This window comes from Ambystoma mexicanum, chromosome 6p, assembly GCF_040938575.1.
Source record: "Ambystoma mexicanum isolate Mex_15411 chromosome 6p, UKY_AmexF1_1, whole genome shotgun sequence".
Taxonomy (NCBI): Eukaryota; Metazoa; Chordata; class Amphibia; order Caudata; family Ambystomatidae; genus Ambystoma; species Ambystoma mexicanum.
Genome location: NC_090935.1, coordinates 1,235,947,612 through 1,235,968,497, shown reverse-complemented (window position 1 = coordinate 1,235,968,497; position 20,886 = coordinate 1,235,947,612). Strand labels below are relative to the sequence as shown.

Sequence of the window (20,886 nt, the reverse complement as noted above, 5' to 3'; positions counted from 1 at the left end):
TCACATATGGTAGTGAGGCCTTTAAAATAAAAACCTATGAATATTGGTCTGCTTTGGAAGGTCATTTTTGGAAACGTGTGTTAAACTTACCAATGTCGATAGCCATAGCGAGGCACGAGTTAGGTTTATTGTCGCTATATGCAATCTACAAATGGAAACTTTGTTCCTTATATAGGAAATGTTTAATGGCAATTGACAAACTCTGAGGGGTTAATGTACATTGCGGAAAATTACTTGTTAAAATCAAAAGATAATTTCCCTACAATGTGGCGAATGAAGGCGCAGGGAATCCTCATACAATTGAATTTCTCTGATCTCTCTTTGATCAAAAATCCTAATGCGGCCAAAAAGCAATTATGGAAACTTGACTGGATTAAGACTAGGAATGCCTGCACCTTGTATCAGACATTCACGGACAACCCATTCAATTTGAAGCGTTATGATATGGTGGAGCCTTATTTAATGTTGTTTCCAAATTCTCGTCAACAAGATGATTTCCTGCGCTTTCGTTTAAACATAAAGCCCACCCACGAAGTATTATGCAGAAGAAAAGTCTTACCACCGAAAAGTATTGCCTTGCTGATACTGTCAATCTGCTCCTGAAACGTTGAGACAGTTATGTGCAGAATGTGTAATATTACTTCCACAGAGGATCTTGTTTTTTAAGCCTTTATTTGAGGGATCATACATTGAGTCTACTAAAGAATTATGGAACTTGCTATTTCACACTGTAAGGAAAACTGTTAGATATGCTATTTTGAACTCCTTGGATGGTTTAAAAATGAAAAAGCTAGGGAAAAACTGAGCTAATCAATCTAACTTTCATGTTTTTATACATATGTTAAACATATCAATTTGTAACAAACAATTGTGTATGTATAAATGCTGTATTTTATCAATTCTTTTGCTAATATTGTAATGTTGAAAAAATCCAGATTTTCTTTTATCTTGGTTAAAACAACAATAAATATATTTTAAAAAAAAAATTGAACCCCTGTGTGACTGGGACCTTTTTCTCACTCATGTGTTTTTCTGACTATGATTTTCTATATTCCTAACTGTTTTATTGAGTCTGGTATACTCCATAGACATCTGCTTTTGCATTGTGATACACAGCACCTTTTTGTGTAGTGACACTGACAAGTCCCTTGGACTTCTCCTAATGTTTAGCTACATGTTCTTGCGTGGACTACTGTTCCCAAGAATAGTAAGATGACCCCTGTCTTACTTGCCTTTACTTTATGGGTCCAGCGCACACCACCCTCTGTGGAGTGCTAAGGGGTTACCTAGTAATTCCTTTAACCCATTCCTCATGTAAGATTGTGTTACACTAACTCACTTGAATGGCCGGTGGCAGTGGTTTCGTTTTTTACTACCTAGTGACATGTATCTACAGGCTGATACCTCAGCTGCAGTGCTGCACACAAGAGTGACCATTTTCCCAAAATGGCCCCGGTCTTCTTTCTTCGCCATTTCTTGTTAGTTACTTTCTTCTGGGCCGTTACTCTGTTGTTTGGTCAGGTTTGGGTCCTTTGTGTAGTTTGCTTTTGTCAGGCTTCAGCCCTGAAGCCAGCCCAGACTACAATGTGTCTGGAAAGGCAGCCAGGGAATAAGGGCCCCGAAACTTCCCTGTCCTTTGTCTCTAGGTGTGCCTGTGTGAAACCAGTTCCAATTGGCTGACTGGCTGCCCTGAAGGACAGCCACCCTGCTGTGTGATTGACAGCCTAGGGCTGTGAATGAATGGGAATTTGCATAACAAGCAAGGCTTTTGGGACTAGATTGCGAGTCCACCACTGGAGGACAATATCCGAAGCAGAAGAGGACAGAAGATGCCAGCAGCACCCTCCTGCACTGCAAAGTGCTTGGTGAAGCCCTGCAGCTGTGCTGACCCATTTTTCGAATCGACAGGGAAGACCCGTAAAGTATGACTTCCTCCCTTAGGCTGGTGTGACCAACTAGCCCCGAGACAAACACTATTTTGGCGCAACCCCTGACTTGCTGTGACTTTCAAAGGCCCAATACCCGGGGTACCTCAACCACTTGTGAGGCCATTGTCTTCCGAAGTCTGAATCCGGCAAGATCTTCGTAGGCATCCAGAGGACCATACAGAAGCAAGAAATCCACATCCAGAGTCCCTTCACAATAGTCCAGGACCGAGGGATCAAGGAAATCCTAACCAGAGCTTTTCATTCTTGTTTAGTGGTGAGAAAAAGGCACCAAAACCGCAAAGGGCTGCTGAATCGACCGAAATCCATTGCTGCCGAGTCCCTCTCTCGAGTGCTGCCACAGGAGCCCCCCAGACGTTCTCCTTTTCTGCACCACAACCAAGGACCAGGAACAAGGGTCTACTGCATTGCATTGTGAAGGCAACCAGCTGGAACACTTTCTTCATTTTCAATGTACTGTGGAGCTTGGGGTATTTTATTCTTTTGCCATTTGGGGTGATTCCTATCTTTGGAAGTGTGGTTTAACCCTACACTAAGTTGACCTCAACATACCTGCATTGGCCTTACAGCTTGTGCTTTCTAAAGGTGACTAAGTTGCTGTGATTTCTCTTTTGAACACTCACTATTTAAGAACATATTTCTAAGAAGAAGAGCATCAGAACTTTGCCTTTATCAATTGTCATTGGCTGTCCAGGCTCCCTAAAGGCTTCCTTCTGAACCTATTGGCTTTGGCAGTGCTTATTCCCTCACAGATGTTAAATGTTGAAAACATTAATGCTGGGATAATAGACTGCCTTCATCCCTTTGGGAGAATATTCACTGTTCTTATAACCTATCAGTCTGTTGTGTTCTAAACCTAACATTTCCTTCCTTGAAAAACTCAATATTGCAAAGGTGATGGTATATAAATGCTATACTTCAAATGACGTCACCTCTGGGTGCTGGAACAACTGTAACATATGAATGAATTACTCACCTGCTTTGTTCACTTTTTGAATTGAATCTTAACTTGGGATTCATTTTAAAGCTAATTACTGCATTTTAAAGAATGCTTCAAATATCTTTGTAACTAAGCCTGCCACAAGTAACAGCGCTGTGATGCCTTTGGGCTGCATGTGCGCTATATACATGTAAAAATAAATAAATAAACGTTTGTGGGCATGTGTTTAATTGGATACTTGTATTTACGGGTTTCATTGCATAGCTCTACAGCTCACATTACCCCTCTTAAGATAAGCCTGGCTGCTAAGTCGCACTACTAACTTCTTAACTTGTGTAGTACAGTCCTATATTAAAAGGTGGGTTACCTAATACCAAGAGAAGTCTTGTATAGTGCCACATCAGTTAGACTACACTAATTCTTAACTAATATTCCTGAATGAGTGGAGCTTTTTTTCCACTCATTCATGCTTGTGGGCTCTGTCTTTTGGAACTCTATTCTTTGTATTCTACCTGTACTATGGAGTCTGTCTGCGCCATAGCTCTTAAAGTCATCTGTATTTTTCTATTGTAGCATGCAGCTCCTTACGGGCAGTGTTGCTGGGGACCCTTGGGGTCCACCTTTAAGATTCTTTTTCTATATCCTCAAGTAACTACAGTTCTCTCGTAAACATTATAGCCTAAGAGATTGGCACACACCACCTTAGGTGGAGTGCCAAAAGGATACCTAGTATCCCCCTTATCTCTGTGCCTGCGACTTTGTATTCACATAGAAAATCTCCTAATTATGGCTGGTGTCAGTAGATGTGTTCTACCAACTATTGTCATTTTTGTTGGTAGTGCACAATACCAAGTACCAACTTGGGGCCTCCCTTATTTTTTCGTCATTACTAGCATGGTTGTCCTTTGTTAGCCCTTCTTCTACCATTCTGTGGGGGTTTGGGGTGGGTGGGTGTGTGTCTGTGTCTTTGTCTTTGGCGGGAACCCTTGGGTGTCCCTGCCTAGTCTCCGGAGTGTCTGGGCAGGCAGGAAGTGGGGAGGAGTTTTCCACAGCCCCTGTCCTTTTTCTGCCAGAGTACAGGTTATGTCACACTAAGATAATATTAGTCACGCCCTGTCGACGTCCCTTTACGAAGTTTGAAAACTTAATGTGCAATACTCTGCAACTTCCACTAGATGTCGGCCTAGGGATGATACGGACCCAGACACGACGAGATAGGCTCGTTCCATGCCATGATCGTGAGGGCCTCTTTTAACTGACTCCAGGGGAAAAGAAGGAGGGTTTCCTGTATCAACACCGCGAGGTGAAGAGGAATACCGTGCTGTAAATCCCTCTGTTGGACAACATCTGGGGCGAGGGACTGTCTCTTATGAAGAACCCATCCTCTGCCCTGGCGAAGAGGGACCGGTACGAAAAGAAGTACAGGGTGCCGGAACTCTCCACCGAAGTGCTTGAGGTCCCAGCCTTCCCCGGATTCGGTGGTCTCGGTGGCGGCGAGGAAGAAATCTTCTGGCTCATCCGCATCGACGACTCCCGATTCCCCCCCCACCTCCACCGCCCCGGACGGCGACGGGAAGAAGCTAGACGCCATGAGATGACAGGTCATCACTTCAGCAGTGACTACCATCAAGGCAGCCATCACTTCGGCAGCGACTACCATCAAGGCAGCCAACGCCCTCGCCATCGTGGCACGCTACGACCGGAAGCTCTGGTTTAAGATAGCTCCCCTCCTAGATTTCCTTCCCGATGACGAGAGAGCGGAAGTGTTGGAGATCCTGCAGGAAAGCAAGGTGGCATCGGACCATGTCATTACAGTGGCCACGGATATTTGCCAACACAGGATTCCGCCAAATGGGCAACAGACATTTGCCAGGAGGTGCAGTCGAGGGTATTGGACATTCCCCTCAACAGGGATAATTTGTTCGGAAAGACTGTGGACGAGTCCCTTCAGGCCATCAAGGCGGATACCGAGACGGCTCGTACCTTGGCCACGCTTCAACAATGACGTCCGTCCTTTCGGACTTCCGGAGGTAAATCCCAAGGTTCCTTCAATAGCTTTGGCGGAAGCGCATCGTCCTATCATCAACCGTCCCGTTCTTCGGTCCAGGAGGCCTACAGGAGCCGCAGCAAGTCCAAAGGAGGTCCCCAAGGCAGCGCCCCCGCGGCGAAGCAAGATTGAACCGGCCGTGACGTCAGGGCCCCCACCTGCAGTGTGAGGCCGGCTGGCGAACTTCGTCAGCGTGTGGAAGTCCATCTTCACCGACAGTTGGGTGCTGAATGCTCTGGCCCACGGACACACCCTGGAATTCCAATGAAAGTGTCCTCACATACCACCTGTGGCCAGGCAGGGTAACCACATCCCTCGGCTTCTACTGGAGGTGCGGGTCATGCTGAAGAAGGGCATGATAGAGCTTGTTCTAAAGGGGCTCCAGAGTTTACTCTCGGTACTTCCTTGTCAAGAAGACTGGCGGTTGGAGGCCCATCCTAGACCTCTGCCATCTGAACAAGTACATCAAATCCCAGAAGTTTTGGATGGTCACCCTTCAGTACATGCTAGGACAGGTGGAAGAAGGAGATTTTCTATTGTCGCTGGACTTGGAGGATGCCTATTTTCACATCCCCATTCACAAGGGGCACCGCAAGTTTCTGCGCTTCGTGCTTCAAGGCCAGCATTACCAGTCCAAGGCCCTCTTCTTCAGATTGAAGTCGGCGCCAAGGGTTTTCACCAAGTGCCTGGCTCTGGGGGGTGGCTCGGCTGCGTCTACAAGGGGTGCACGTATACCCCTACCTGGACGACTGGCTCATTCGAGCGAAATCGAGTGAGATCGCTGTCGAACACACGATGAAGACCGTCCAGCTGCTCATGGAGCTAGGGTTCTCTGTGAACTATGTGAAGTTCTGCTTAGTGCTATCGCAAGCGCTGTTTCTGGGGTCGCGGCTCAACACAGTGTAGTGCCTGGCACCTCCGTCGGAGGAAAGGATAGCAGCCATCCTGGGCAAGGTACAACGGCTTTTGACCCTGAAGATCGCATGGGTGAGGTCCATCAAGTACCTCCTCGGCATGAGGTCGTCATGCATAAACCTCATTCGGCTGTGCAGGCTGCGGATGCAGCCCCTGCAAGAGTCTCTAGATGCCCGTTGGATTCAGGTATCGGGAAGCTTCAAGGACAAGATCTCTCAACGAGAATTTCCGTTGAGCGATATGGTGGTGGGGAGTCTGCACGCATCTGTCAGCGGGCGCAGACTTCCAGACCCCACCTCATCAGGAGACGGTCACGACGGACGCCTCCCTGGAGGGATGGGGCGCGCACTCTGGAAGTCTCCACGCAAGAGGCCTGTGGCTACCAGAGAAGTCGTTGCATATCATCGTACTGCAGCTACGGGCAGTGTTTTGGGCCCTCAAGCAGGAACAATGGCACTGGGCCGTTGCCCACGGGATGTTTATCGTCCCGTTTCATCTGGCAGGAGTGAAGAACACCATTGCTGATTCCCTCCGCAAGGAGCTACGCTCTTGCCACGAGTGGGAGCTTCGGCAGGACTAAGTGGATATTCTGTTCTGATGAAGGGGAAATTCCCACATCGATCTGTTTGCGATGGCAACAAACACCAAGTGCCGGAGGTTCGCCAGCAGATTTAACCAGCCGGGGGGCAAGGGGATCACATTCTCATTCCCCTGGGACGGCCTGTTTCTGTATGCGTTCCCGCCATTGCCTTTGCTTCTGCGACTAGTCAATCAACTCAGACATTCCCGGTGCAGGATTACCCTCATCGCACCGGTGTGGCGACACAGATATGGTACCCGGACCTTCTGGACATGTCAGCGTCCCCTCCATTCAAGCTTCTGGTGGTCGCAGATCTTCTCACCAGAGAAGGAGGCGCGATCCTGATTCACGACCCAGGGTCGCTGAACTTGCACGCCTGACTCCTGCAGTGCTAGAATTTGGAGGATACGATATCTCGGCGGACTGCAAGGAGGTGCTTGCTAAGGCCAGGGCGTCTACACTGAATTGCTACGGTCATAAGTGGAAGAGGTTCGCAGTGTGGTGCCGTGCACAGAAGATAGACCCACTACAGATTACGGCTCCACAGGTGCTGCCGTATTTGCTGTCGCTTGCCAAAGCAGGGCTGGCGCATGCTTCCATCAAGGTTCATCTGGCGGCTATCTCCCACTACACCAGAACTCCGGGATGGTTGTCATTGTGGTCACACTGCTTGGTCAAGGAGTTCATCAAAGGACTTTCCATTCATCCCGCTGGTGAAGGCTCCGGCCCAGGCGTGGGAGCTCAATGTGGTGCTGACTAGGCTCATGAGTCCACTGTTCGAGCCTATGCATTTGGCATCGCTGAAATTCTTATCGTGGAAAACAGTGTTTCTTGTGGCCATCACCTCCGCACGACGAGTGGGAGAGATCCAGCCCCTCTTGTAAACGCCCCTCTTATGAAGACGTCACAACTGTTCCTGAACTGTGGCCCTGTGAACCAAGGGAAGGCCCTCTCCTAGGCTTCCATTTCCAGATGGCTCTCCGGCTGCATCACCCATTGTCATTGGTTGGCAAACTGACCGTTGCCTGGCCATCGAGAGCCCATTCAACCAGAGCGATCGCTGCAACTGCGACGTTCCTGTCTGGTGTGCCTCTGCTGGACATCTGCAAGGCTGCTACGTGATGGTCAACGTACACCTTCACGAGATTCTACTGCGTCGACCGGGATTCCAGGGAGTAGTCCAGAGTTGGCCAAGCAGTGCTCTGCAACCTGTTCGCTTGAAGGTGAGCCTGGTGAGGAGGTAAGAGATGATTCATTTTGAGATGCTTAATGTTGAGCCTTGCCACCTCCCGTGGTTGTGCATGTGTGTACCGCTATGTATTCTTTAATCATGAGCATGTGAATCCATGCCAGACCCCATGCTGGAGAAGGAACAAGTTACTTACCTGTAACTGTTGTTCTCCAGCATGGGTCTGTCATGGATTCACATGCGAACCCTCCCGCCTACCCCTCTGCAGCTCTTCTCTTGGTCCTACTGCCACGTTACGTGCTACCAAATAGAAAGATGGCTGCCTGAGGAGGGGCTTAGGTAGAGGGCAGTCATTGGCTGGGGGCAGTATGACCCAGAGGCCAGTGATTGGTTGTTAGGAGAAAGACATTTCAGAAGTGAAACTGAAACTGATTTATTCTTTACTGAGGATTCCAAGCCTGATGATGGGGAATATTCATGAGCATGTGAATCCATGCTAAACCCATGCTGGAGAACAACAGTTACAGGTAAGTAACTTGTTCTTTCATGCACAGCCTAGTCTGTCACTCAAACAGCAGGGTGGCTGTCCTGGACAGCCAGCCAATCGGGACTGGGTGCATTTTGGCATTCCTAGAGACAAAGGACAGGGGAGGTTTGGGAACCTTACTCACTTCCTGCCCTTCCAGACACACTGGAGCCAGAGGCGGGTTTAGTACTGATGCCCACCAAAGGCTAAATGAACAAAGGGCTTAAACCTGGCTTGGCCCACAGAGTAAAACCCAAGAATGACCTCGCAAACAGAAAATGGTGAAAAAAGACCAGGACCATTTTGACAAAATTGTTACCCATGGGTGCTATACTGCAGCTGAGGATTCAGCCTGCGGTAGAAAAGCACAATGGTAGGAAAATTAAACCACTGCCATCAGCCATTTAAAGTAGTGAGGGTAACATAAAAAATGTTACATGAGTAGGTAGGATAAGGGGCTACTAGGTAACACCCCCCCCCCAGCATTCCACATAAAATGGTCTGTGCTGGACCTACAAAGAGAAAAGGCAAGTCAATTACACTTTACTATTCTTGGGGACAGTAGTTCACACAAGGAAAGGTATTTAAACCTTATGAGAAATCTAAAGGATTTGTCTGTGACTTTGCACTAAAGGAGTTGTGTCACCATGTACAAAGTAGATGCTTATGGAGTTTGTCAGACTCCAAAAACAAAGGAAACACATAATCCAAATCAGGTCAAAACACAAGAGAGTGAGAAGAAGGTCCCACTCACTCCAGGGTTAAAATTAAAAAGTCCTAAAGTTCAGCAAAAGCAAATGAAAATTCTCCCTAACAGTAGGTAAAACCTCATGCAGACTTATTCTGCACAGGCTAACAGCAAGTCAGGAGAAGCAAGACCCAGTTGGGGACCTCATACATTTATCCTAACAGGAATAGTGAAGTGAAACCAACAGCATTATTTTTGGGATGACGCACAACCAAATCACAGGTGAGTAACTTAACCTTTATATATACTTTTCAGAATGGTGCAGCACACACATTCAAGCTAAGAAAAAACTTTACTGTTCACTCTCAAAATTAGTTACCAACCAACTTCTTTTGTAAGTATGTCAAGTCACATTTAAACACTTATTCTCTTTTCTAGGCTAAAGGCCCAATCCTTTAAAAGGCTTTCCCTTATTCTTGAAGCATGAGTGTTTTCAGTGGCAGAAGGGGGGTCACTATGGTCTAGTGCCCAACAGGCAGTGTCAGGATATGTTCTTAAGTAGCAAAAGTCAGAGGTCTTCAGGAAGACTGTTAGAACAAGTAAGTACTTTACTTTAGAGTTAGTTGAGGGTCCAGAGGTTTCACAGAAGAGGCACTACGAGGATTCCAGCAAGGGCCTGGATGCACTGGACGAGAGGACTCCCAATCACAGAAAACGCCTCAAAACTACACAGGAATCACAAGAGACTTGAGATAAGTAAATGCACAAGCCAGCACAGTACCTTGGCACAAAAGAAGATTGTGCAGCAGGAGGACTTCAGGATCTGCAGCCAAAAACTTGGTTGTTGAATTCCTTCAGTAAGAAGACAGGACACTGGAAGGTCTTTTGCAGGGAAGACGCTAGGTTATCCTCGCAGCTGGATGCGGCTTTGGCGCCTTTTCAGGAGCACAGAAGAAGACATCACTGGTCAGTTTCTTGTCATTACAAAGGTCCAGCACTCTGGTGAGGGGACTTTTCGGACTTGGTTTGTGTCTCTGGAGATCCAGCAGGATGCCCAAGAAGTTTCGGTGAGATTCGGATTTCGGAAGACTGTGCAACGCGCGATGGCTCGGGTGTCCCAGGGTATTGGGGTATTGCAGCCCCACAAGGTCGCAGCCCGGCGTGGGACTGGCTCAAAATGCAGGTCTTCTTGAGTCTAGTGGGTCTCAACAGATTCTGGGTTGGGGTCATCGTTTTCAGAGAACCTAGTTCAATTGAAAGGAATGGCTACAGCCGGCCCCAGTTGCACAGCAGGTTCTCTGGTCGCTTGAAATCGTTTCAGGCACAAATTCTTTGTCTTTCCTCTTTGTTTTTGTTTCCAGTGGTCGACTACCTCTTCAGCTTCCAGGTTCGGACTTTTGTGCTGGAACTCAGCCAATCAAAAAGCCTTGCAACATTCAAACGTCAGGGGATGGCAATCCTTCCAGGACAGCCAGCCTTCCAGTTTGAACTGGAATCTCACACCCAGGCTGGAAGACAAAGGGCTGCAGAGTTTATGACTCCTCCCTCACTTCCTGCCTTCACAGACACTCTGGAGCCTGGGCATGGAGTCCAAAGGACTCCCGCCGTAGATGAAATTCACACAAAGGAATTTCCTGCGCTGGATGTCAGGGGAAGGAACAAGACAAGACAGGACAACGAACACTAAAATGGTGAAAAAAAAGACTGAGGTAATTTTGGTAAAATGAGCCCCCATGGGTGCCTTTACCGGGGCTGTGCAAACAGCCTGCAGTAAAGGTGAACCGAATTAATAAAAGGTATCGCTGCCACCAGCCATTAAAGGTAAGTTTGTCCCTCTAACAAAATTGTTAGTTTTAGTATGAAAGGAGATGCATTGTCTCCCCAGCACTCCACATAAGGTGGTGTGTGCTGGTTTCACCAAATAACATGTAAAAGGGAGCCAAACATCATTTCAACCTTTGGGAACTGTAGTTCTCCAAGGTTAGCCAGAGAAAGTTAGAAGGGAAGCCCCTAGGTCAACCCAGCAACAATTGAAAAGACATGAAATGAATTATTTGTCTATATTGATAAAGAAAGATAAATGAATATGCCGTCATCCTTTATCCAAGGGTCCACCTTTGTTGTGTGATTGGCTGGCTGACTGTCCGGCAAGGACAGCCACCCTGCTGGGTGAGTGGCATCTAGGCTGGAATGAATGGGAGAAAACTGTTTAAAAGGCGAGTCTCGTGGCTTGGAAGGCAGAGTCGACCACTGTAACCAAAGAACCGAAGACGAGCTGGACGAGGACAGCTGCTGGAATTCCTGGACTGTTGGTTTGCCCGGTGAAGCCTTGCTGCAGGTCCGAATCGCCAAGTTCATCTCGACAGAGAAGCCCCTCAAGGACGACTTCTCCCTTTTAGTTGGTAGGAACAATCAACTCGTAAGCCACCTGCATACCATTCTCGGAGCTGGTTGTATTTTCCTCAGAGTGCTGCAGGAAACCGAATAGCCAGGGAGAAGGACACCAGTTTGTGTGCTTGATTACAGCTACCGGAATCGAAAGATTTGCCTTTGCCAGCTTTTTTGACCAGTCCCAGTGCAGTGTAGGATTCCCCCGACGTCCTTCCTCTGGTCCCCACGACAGAGGATCAGGAACAGAAGAGATCTGCAGGAACTGCAAGGAACAGACGTCTTCAGCTGCATCTTTTTCTTTGTTGTAAAGTATTGTGAAAACCCGACCGAGAGAACTTACATCTCACTGCAAAAGTACGTGAAACTTTGGTAACTTGCATGCCTAGTCATCTTGGGATCCAACATATGAATCTTTCTTTTACAAACTACTTCTGAGAACTTTGGCAAAGACTTTTGCGTTTAACTTCCAGAACTGCTTTATCCTATGCAAGACTTTAGCCCTTTGACTTTGGCCTAACCTATTGCATTGAATCAACTCCTCGGGTGAACTCAAAACTATTTGAACTGTTTTCGAGTAACTGTAATATTTGTTTTATTAATTTATGCCTTGTGTACCTCCTACTTCAAATGCTCTGAATGCCATTTTGCTCCTCCTTCAAAGTATTTTAGATATCTGAGAACTTGATCTTGTTAAGTACTTAGTATATTTTTGTGTGATATAGATTGCCTCCTTCCAGTGAATGTTTTATAAATGATTGTGAAATAAATTAATAAGTGTTTTACCAAGAAACCTTGAGTATAAGAGTCTATTTGAATACTTGTAATTATAGACATCTGTGTAACACCCTTACAGCTCACATTCCCTCTTGAGATGAGCCTGGCTGCTCAACAGCGCTACCACAAAACTGTGTAGTACGGACTTATACCAAAGGTTGGTTTTGCTTACACCTGTATTCCTAGTTGTGTGTAGTTGTCCCAAAGGCTACTGCACACAAACTTTGCCTCACATCTACAGTCTCTTTTCAGGGCATAGTGAAACTCAAAATGGAGTAACATTGCCAATTATGGAAACAGTGGAGTACTGTTGGAAAACTAAAGAGATATACCAAACTCTTATGAACACCATTAGGACTAACTATTGAATGACTAACAGTATTGGACAACCGACAGAAATAACTTCGGATCAAATGCATATTTAAAGTTTGGATCTAGCATAATAAATCTAGCATTGGACCAACAATAATGGAGAAAAAACCCTGGACAACACAATAGAAATTTGAAAGCCAATCCCAGTTACTTTAATAAGCAAATTGCTGTGTTTCTTTATGTTAACAAGAACCATACTAGTGGTACTTTAGCCTTGAAAAAGCCTTTTGCAGCAAAACACATGCTGGCCTTACTTTGGCATTCATGGCATTCCTAAATGTAGACGTAGAACAGCTAAGCACTGATTTTCTGTGACACCTTTACTTGCTTGTCTTTCCAGATGGCACTTTTAAACGCTGTTGTAATTGTTTTAAACCGGTTTGCTTTTTCTCTAGCTGAGATATGTGCAAAATAATGTTCTACATAGTATGCTTTTTTCTTCTACCACTTGTTTAAATCAGTTTAATAGTCAGCAAAACAACTGTATAAAGTGTGTGTATATGTTGGTTTTATATATGGAGCTCATTTAGTGTTTATAAAATGCTATCTTTACAAACGATGTTCACTTGATTACTTATGTTCTTATGTTTTCTTTTATTTAGGCAATTCCAAGGACACACGGACGGTGCCAGCTGTATAGACATTTCTAATGATGGCACCAAACTGTGGACAGGAGGTTTGGACAATACAGTCAGATCCTGGGACCTGCGGGAAGGGCGGCAGTTACAGCAGCATGACTTCACCTCACAGGTATTGCGTTCTGTGGGCTGGTCATATCTTTCACTGTGAATCAGTCTTTCAAATGTTACAGCACAACCAGTGTTTTAAGGACTATGGTTTTGATAAACTGAACTGGTCCCCTGGGATCTGCTGATCAGAACATGTTCCTTGCCTTTTTATTTCATGTGGTGTTTGTGCATAGACAGTTCTTGAGTGCGAAGCCCGGCTAGTCAGCTGTTATGCTACTACAAACAAATTCAATCTTTGTAGGAGAAAATGTGTGGATGCCCCACTTATACAGTCAGGTTTTGCTTCTCAATGCTCATATAAACGTCCTCATTCTACTCACCTGTGACCTTTCACAGGTTTTACAAACGCTGAACTGCCTACTTTCAAGTATGCATAACTGTTAAGGATCCAGACATAGTAATACTGGACACACATGAAAGCACTGTATGGCCTACAGCAATCCCTAAAACTGTAAAGAAAATATCGTACACAGTGAAGCTTGATACTAATCTGTACAATCTTCACAGCAGGTATTCAAGTCCATTAGCTCCAATGAAGAACCTTTACAGGCTAAAGTATGAGATTCTCCTGAGATTATGGTGGAGGAATTCCTCCGCCCCTCTGATGTTTGTGGGCCTTTGGACTTGCTTTGACCTTGTGGTGGACCGTACACTGCCATTAGCTGCTTAGTTTGTTTTATACATGCTGCTTAAAATGTTCCGATTTGCATTGTAATCCGCGGATGTGTTTTTGCGTTTAGAAGAACTTATGCTGAGTCAGCAGACTGATAATGTTACACAATTGAAAAAAGGACTTTACAAGCATGGTGTTGCAATGTCTTTCAAAGTCAGCCTTTGATAGGATTGCTCTATCACCCTTTTGTGGGTAGTGACCACACAAACCCAACTGCACATAGAAAATGTTAATTGCCTTACTGTAATTTATGCCCAAGAGATAAATCTGACAACTTTGGTTCGATACATCTGTGTTGTGGGTTTAGATTATAAAACCTCATCTCGTGACCTTTTCGAAGTACGTGGGATGATACTCCATAGTCTTCAGCTGCTAAAACTGGTTTTCAGCAGATTATAACATACATTGCTCTTTTGAGGGACTCTTGGTGTTTTTACTTAATTTGCATTTATTTTGCAAATATACGTAAATCTCCTCTGCCTCTAAACTGTCCGTTCCCTTAACATACATGTGCGTTTGTCAACTGAGACAACATAGTAAGTATTTAGAAAGTTATGTTTTAATAGCTTATGTTTAATGACAATAAATGTGTCTTTAAATTCTAGATCTTCTCACTTGGATATTGTCCAACTGGTGAATGGCTGGCTGTAGGGATGGAGAACAGTAATGTTGAGGTGTTGCATGTTACAAAACCGGACAAATACCAGTTACACCTTCATGAGAGCTGTGTGCTGTCCCTCAAGTTTGCTCATTGTGGTAAGCAGTGAAGTGTTTCATTTTGTATTTGTATTAATGTTGTTTAACGTGCTGACGTGGATATTGAATTGGTGCTTTTTTCCACCTAATGCTTAGTGGTGGTGACTTGCCCGACAGACTTCTGGAGCCAAATTTGGAAAAACAGTTCACTTCTGGATACAAGCTACTCTGGTGGTCATTTTCTAGGGACATCCCAAACTCTGCCAACAGTCTCTTATTTCAGTAGTTTATACAAAATTGCAAAGTGTGAACAGGATAAAACTGGCATGCTCTGATAATTATAGAACCTTCCTGGTCTGACTTGCTTACTCAATAAAGTGGCTGGGTCATTGGCTGCCATTGGCAGTGGTTATCTGCTGACAGTTAGTTTTTACTGTGCCACTGTCAGAAAGGCAAATGGACGTCTTCCAGAGAATACTTTCATCGGTCTTTGAGGACCTTTGGACACAGTAGCTTGCTAGGTAAACTGACCAGCCACTTCTTCTCATGGTCGTAAGCTTGATTTGAAATATTTGTACAGCGTGACAAAACGCAAACTACGTTGCCTTTAGGTGCATAGTAAAAACATATGTACATTGGTAATGCACATGTCCTCCTGAATGTCTCTTGGTGCTGAATATTGGATATTAGTTACTGTTGGGTAAGATTTTCATAGAAATGGTAAATCTTCCTGACCTATGTCAACCCAGAACCTTTTAATTTACTGGTAGATTATGTTTCCTTGTACCTCTGAGTTGGAACCTTTTTCCACACTCTCAGAAATGTTTACTGTTTGTATGGGTGTCATTTGTTAGACTCTTGTTAAGTGACTTCAATTCAGCACTCCAACTAAGTCAATGCCTAGTCTGGGATGCCCAAGGGACGCCCTTATTTATATATTTGTATGACAAGTTCATAGATCTGGATGATAAACCCTTGTATAACGCCCCTCTCTTTGAATCCCCCTGACCTCATTGAGCCAAGAAGTAGGTTTGTTTTGCAAATTCAAAGATTTATTTGAAAAATTAAACCATATATATATATATATATATATATATATATCACGCTTCTATGAATAAATTAATATTTGATAGCACACTTATGAATATGACAGTGATCAACAATGAATAATATTACACTAGCACACTTTTTTAAATCACTTAGGAGTTGGTATAGAACGGATAAGGTAGCTGAGAATACTTTATGGTTTCAAGGAAATGCAATGATGGAAAAGAATGCAGCACAGGGATAAACTGATATGGTTTCAACAAGAGATAATATAATCACTTTTCCCCTTGTGGCAATTCACTCCCCCGTATGCAATATAAAGCTTAGAGCAACCGGTATGCTTTTAAAACATGCAGAAATACTTTTAATGTGATTTGCAATGAAGTGAAAATATGCTAAAAATGATTTTAATTCCCTATTGGAGATTCAGGGTGGGTGACAGCTACTTTGAATTAGTTCAGGTCAACACTAGCAATGATTCATGAGGGATTATCAGGTTGAAAACGAATTTCAGCAATGGAAGCAAAAGACAGCTATTTTTGACAGGTGAAGAAGTTTGAGTCAAATTGCAATTCGCGGCACTTTTTCTGAGTGCGTCGAGCGCAATTACGGAAAAACTATAAGGAGTAGTTTCGGGCTTGTTGGAAGGCTTAGATTCTTAGCTTAAAATGAAAGTTAAATCTTGCTCCTAGGACGTGCGGTTCAAAAGATACGGACAATTTAGTGGAGGTAGATTCTCAGAAATAAAGTAAGATTCAAATGACAAATGACACTTTCAGAGCTTTCAAATCACAGAGTGGACACACAATTTCTTTGCAGTTCTAAATAGGTGGAAATGGTTTGAATTAGATTATTGTAAACTAAGAGATTGGTTCTGCACAGCTCTGGCTGGATACTCGCTCCTAATTTTGGAAGGAATGGGCTTTGTCACAGATCTGGTCAACAGGTTTAGCTGCGGTTCTCTCTGCTCTGCTGGCCTGGATCTCTGGTTCTGGCAAAAGTTCTTGGCACTGCACAGCAGTCTGGTCTGCGGTTCTGGATACAGCACTGCTCTCTGGGTCTGGTTCTGGCAAAAGTTCTTGGCTAGAATCAAAAAGCACAGCCCGGCTGTTTTATTCTGATGTGCCCCTTGGAAGTCTGGGGTAAATCAGTTTGCAAAATTGTAAGGCCAGCTGAGAATACTTTTAGCTTGCAGTAGGCCTTCTGCTTCAAAGTTCTGGAGTCTGGTTTTCTAAGTTCTGGTCTCTGGATAGTGCCTGAATTTGGATGTCGTCCGTCAAAGTGCTTCGCAAGAAAGTGAAAAGTGAATGTCTACCTGGGTCTCAGTGGCTCTTTTTATGTCTTTTGAAAATGGGTGGGAAGGCTACCTTTCTATGCCCAACCCTCTGAGGATCCTGATAGGCTAGAGGATTCTCTGTCGCCTGACTGGGGAACTGAGTTGTGAGTCAGTGATGCTACCATTTTACAATCTATTGAAGAAACGCCCCTTTGGTTTCACTTAGAAAATGAATTTTCATAACAAACAGGTTTCCCAGATACACACGTGGTTCATAATACATGTACACATCACAGATGAATTAAGACAGGTCTCTGTTCAAGCCTGATCTTTCTAAGAGCTTGGGTTCAGAAACGACAACATTTTGCGCTTTTAGTGGGTTTTGCCATGTTGGTTTTTCATCAAATCTTGCACGGAGGTACACCCCCTCTCTACGCATATTACAGTAAGTTTTCATTTTTCTAGCATAAACCCTGTGTCTGCAATATTGATAAATCCCGGGGTTTAGCCTCAGAACATCCCACAACGTTGAGCTTAGTCTCAAATTGTGGGTCAATTTCTCATATTAAGAATCCCCAAATTGTACATTTCTGTCAGCTTAATACAATATTTTATAAGCAATTTAATAAAACATACATTTGCTCTCAATTCAGTACACCCATTTGTTTGCCCCCGGGAACTTGGCTTGACTCAGAGATCAAATGTCTTGCCTTCCCCCAGAGCAACTGTTGACAATTACACCTCAAATCAGCATATCCTATTCAGTAGAAAGAGTCTATTGTGTTGACTGAGGTCAGCAGACCAGGGTGCCACTCTGCATCTGGTTAACACGACCATGTGATCTCCTGTGCTGTTGCTGGTAAGGGCAGGTGTGAATGTTTCCCATGGACAGAGGCCGCTTGAACTTTTAATTAAATCAGACTGCCTTCTAGTATAGGGCCCAGGAACAGTAGGTGTTAAGAATTCTCATTAACCAGCAAGGCTTTGAAGTTTCCAGCTAACTCAGGTTCCTTTTCAGCTCCTGAAATACAGTTCTCCTGTCAAGAGTTTAGACCGCTAACGCCGGTTAGGTTCAAGCACCGGTACTGCACCCATTTTTGGGAGCTGTCTTGAATTAATACATTTCAAAAAGGGGATTTTACTTGATGGCATATGATCCTTACTAACATTGTAGTAATGTAGATTCTGCAGTAGAGTAATGTAGAACACCCAACCAGAAGTTGGATTTTTTGTCCGCTGGTTTTGTGTCCATGATTTTAGCGATTTTTGACATTAATTAAAACAGATTTTGAAAAGCACCATATTCCTTTGCACTGATTTCGCTAATGGCGCTTCTTGCCCATCACGCTCGCACTGGTGGGTAGCAGGTCAGGCAACCATTTTGGTGTGCGCAAAAACTGCACGGCTTTCCTGGATTCTGGCGCAAATGTGGGTTTTTCAGCCATCTTGGATTTTCTAAGCCCACAGCACCAAATGTTGCAGCATAATAACTTGAACGTGGGTCGATGCACCTGACACTCTCCATAGTGTTTTTTTAAAGTTATCCTCTTTAACAACTTTTTGGCAATAAGTGCCTGTTGTTCTCCCTTTTTAACTTTCTCTGCCTAAACTTGAGAGAACTACGATTCCCAAGGGTAGAAATGATCTTTGGATCCCTCTTACATTTTATTTGATAAAACCAGCACATCCCACCTTATGTGGAGTGTTGCAGAGATACAATGTATCCCCTTTCACACTAAAACTGTAACAATTCTGTTACAGGGACAAGCTTACCTTTTAATAGCTGGTGGCAGTGATAACTTTTACTAATTCGGTGCACCTTTAGCGCAGGCTGTCTTCACAACTGCAGTAAAGGCCCCCGTCTTGTTTGTTCACCATTTTAGTGTTTCTTGTCCTTCCTTCTTCCTTCCCCTGACATCCAGGGTGGGAAATTCCTTTATTTTTTTCTATTCGGCGGGAGTCCCCTGAACTCACCACCCGGGCTCCAATCTGTCTTTGAAGGCAGGAAGCGAGGGTGGAGTCCAAAACTCCACAGCCCTTTTATCTTCTTCCTTGCCTGAATAGGGGCAAATCCCAGTGGGGGGCTGGCTGTCCTGATTGGACAACCAAACCGCCCCTTGTTGTAAAATGCAGGGAGAGAATGCAGAGGTTGTTCTGTAGTTCCTGTTAAATACCCTGGACCTGGAAGCTGAAGACAAGACGACCACTGGAACCAAAACCAAAGAGGAGGATGAAGGAAAACCGGCAGAGACGATTTCCAGCGACCGGAGAGCCTGCTGTCTAACTGGAGCCTGCTGTAGCCCTTCCTTCCAATCGCCCTCAGGGACTCCCGAAAAACGATGACTAGACTCAAGAAGACCTGCATTTTGTGCCATACCATGCCGTGCTGCGACCTTGTGGGGCTGCAATACCTCAATACCCTGGCACCTCGAGCCATTGTGCGGTGCACGGCCTTCCGAATCTCGCTGAAATTTCGTGGGCATCCTGGTCTATCTCAAGAGACACAAATCAAGTCTGGAAAGTCCCCTCATCAGAGTACTGGACCTTTTGTAATGATGAAAAGCTGACCAGCGATATTCTGTCTTATTCTGTGCCCCTATCTGTGATCCCTTCTGCAAAGTCCCTTCCAAGGTCCTGTTTTCAGTCACCATAACAAGGACTTCACCGACTGGGTTTTTGGCTGAAGATCCTGAAGTCGTCCTGCTGCAAAATCTTCTGTGCTGAGGTACTGTGCTGGATTGGGTATTTACTTACCTTAAGTCTCTTGTGATTCTTGTGTAGTTGTGGGGTGTTTTCTATGATTAGGAGGCCTCTCGTCCAGTTCACCTAGTCCCACTGCTGGAATCCTCCTAGGTTGTCTTCAGTGAATCCCCTGGTCCCTCAACTAATTCTAAAGTAAAATGCGCACCTGTTTGAACAGTCTTCCTGAGGACCTCTGACTTTTGCTACTTAAGAACCTATCCTGACGCTGCCTGTTGGACACTAGACCCTAATGACCCTCCTCTTATGCCACTGAGAACACTCATGCTCCAAGAATAAGGGAAATACTTTTAAATGATTGGGCCTTTTGCTTACAAAAGAGAATACGTGTTTAAATGTTACTTACTTGTAAAAGAGTTGGTTGGTAACTGTAACTCTGAAAGTGAACAGTTACAAAAGTTCTTAATTACCTTGAATGTGTGTTGCACTATTCTGAAAAGTATATGTAACATATTTCTTTCCTTAGAAACTGTTTTGCCATTCTAACGGAAAGTAGATGTAATCACCTGTGATTTGGTTGTGCCTCTTCCAAAAAGGAATGCTGTTGGTTTCACTGTATTATTCCTGTTAAGATAATATTATGAGTGTCCCCCAACTTGGTCTTGCTTCCCTGACTTACTGTTAGCCTATCCAGAATAAGTCTGCATTAGGTTTTACCTACTTAGAATAACTTTTAGTCATTTGTAAAGTGTAACTTTGGGGTTTGCTTTCTCTGGTCTATTTTAGACAGACAAAAAAAGAGTCTTAGGTTTATACCTGCCCCAAGTTGCTGATAGTATATGGGTTTTACTGGCCTTAAGTTAACTGTGTGCCATCCTAAAATAAGTTACAAGAGTTACTGCTTATCTCAATCTGTGTTTGATTGATCTCAAAAGCACCTGTAATTGAATATTACATCCTTAGGTTTTTCACACCTAGTATAACTGTGTTATCACAAAAGTAGTTACAGGTTTTTACTGTACCTAGAATAAGTGTTCCACTATTCACAAAATGTATACTGTCCAGTTTACTGACTGTGATTTGTTGCTGAGCGTCACGGTACAACTGGTAGGGTCTGCTACCCTTGCATTACTGAATTTAATCTGAAAGTAACCATTGGTTTTTACTCCCGAAGAATAGATGTGACCTGTACTGAATGTGTATGAAAAGGTTTGACTTCCCTAGAACTACTGTTAGGTGTTCCAAATAAGGTTTATGCGTTGGTCTGTGTACCTTCAAGCATAGTGTGTACCTTCAAGCACATCCAGTCTCCCTTGTCCAAAGCCTCTGCTATAAAAGCTGGCGTAAGCATCTTGAATTTTTGCAGGGGTAAGGGGA

The 20,886-nt window shown here is 44.5% G+C and overlaps 1 protein-coding gene across 4 annotated transcripts in view; it reads left to right on the top strand.

Annotated features, from left to right (window-relative positions):
* The window catches only part of LOC138510333 (transducin-like enhancer protein 4), a 507,737-nt gene that overhangs the window by 434,061 nt on the left and 52,790 nt on the right, over positions 1-20,886 (top strand). For all 4 annotated transcript variants that reach the window (XR_011280364.1, XR_011280365.1, XM_069625899.1 and 1 more), the window contains 2 exons: positions 12,971-13,118; positions 14,396-14,546. Coding sequence is in view for 2 of the 4 variants with exons in the window: in XM_069625899.1 (XP_069482000.1) it covers positions 12,971-13,118; positions 14,396-14,546 (299 nt within the window). In the remaining 2 variants the exon portion in view is untranslated. The remainder of the gene's footprint in view (positions 1-12,970; positions 13,119-14,395; positions 14,547-20,886) is intronic.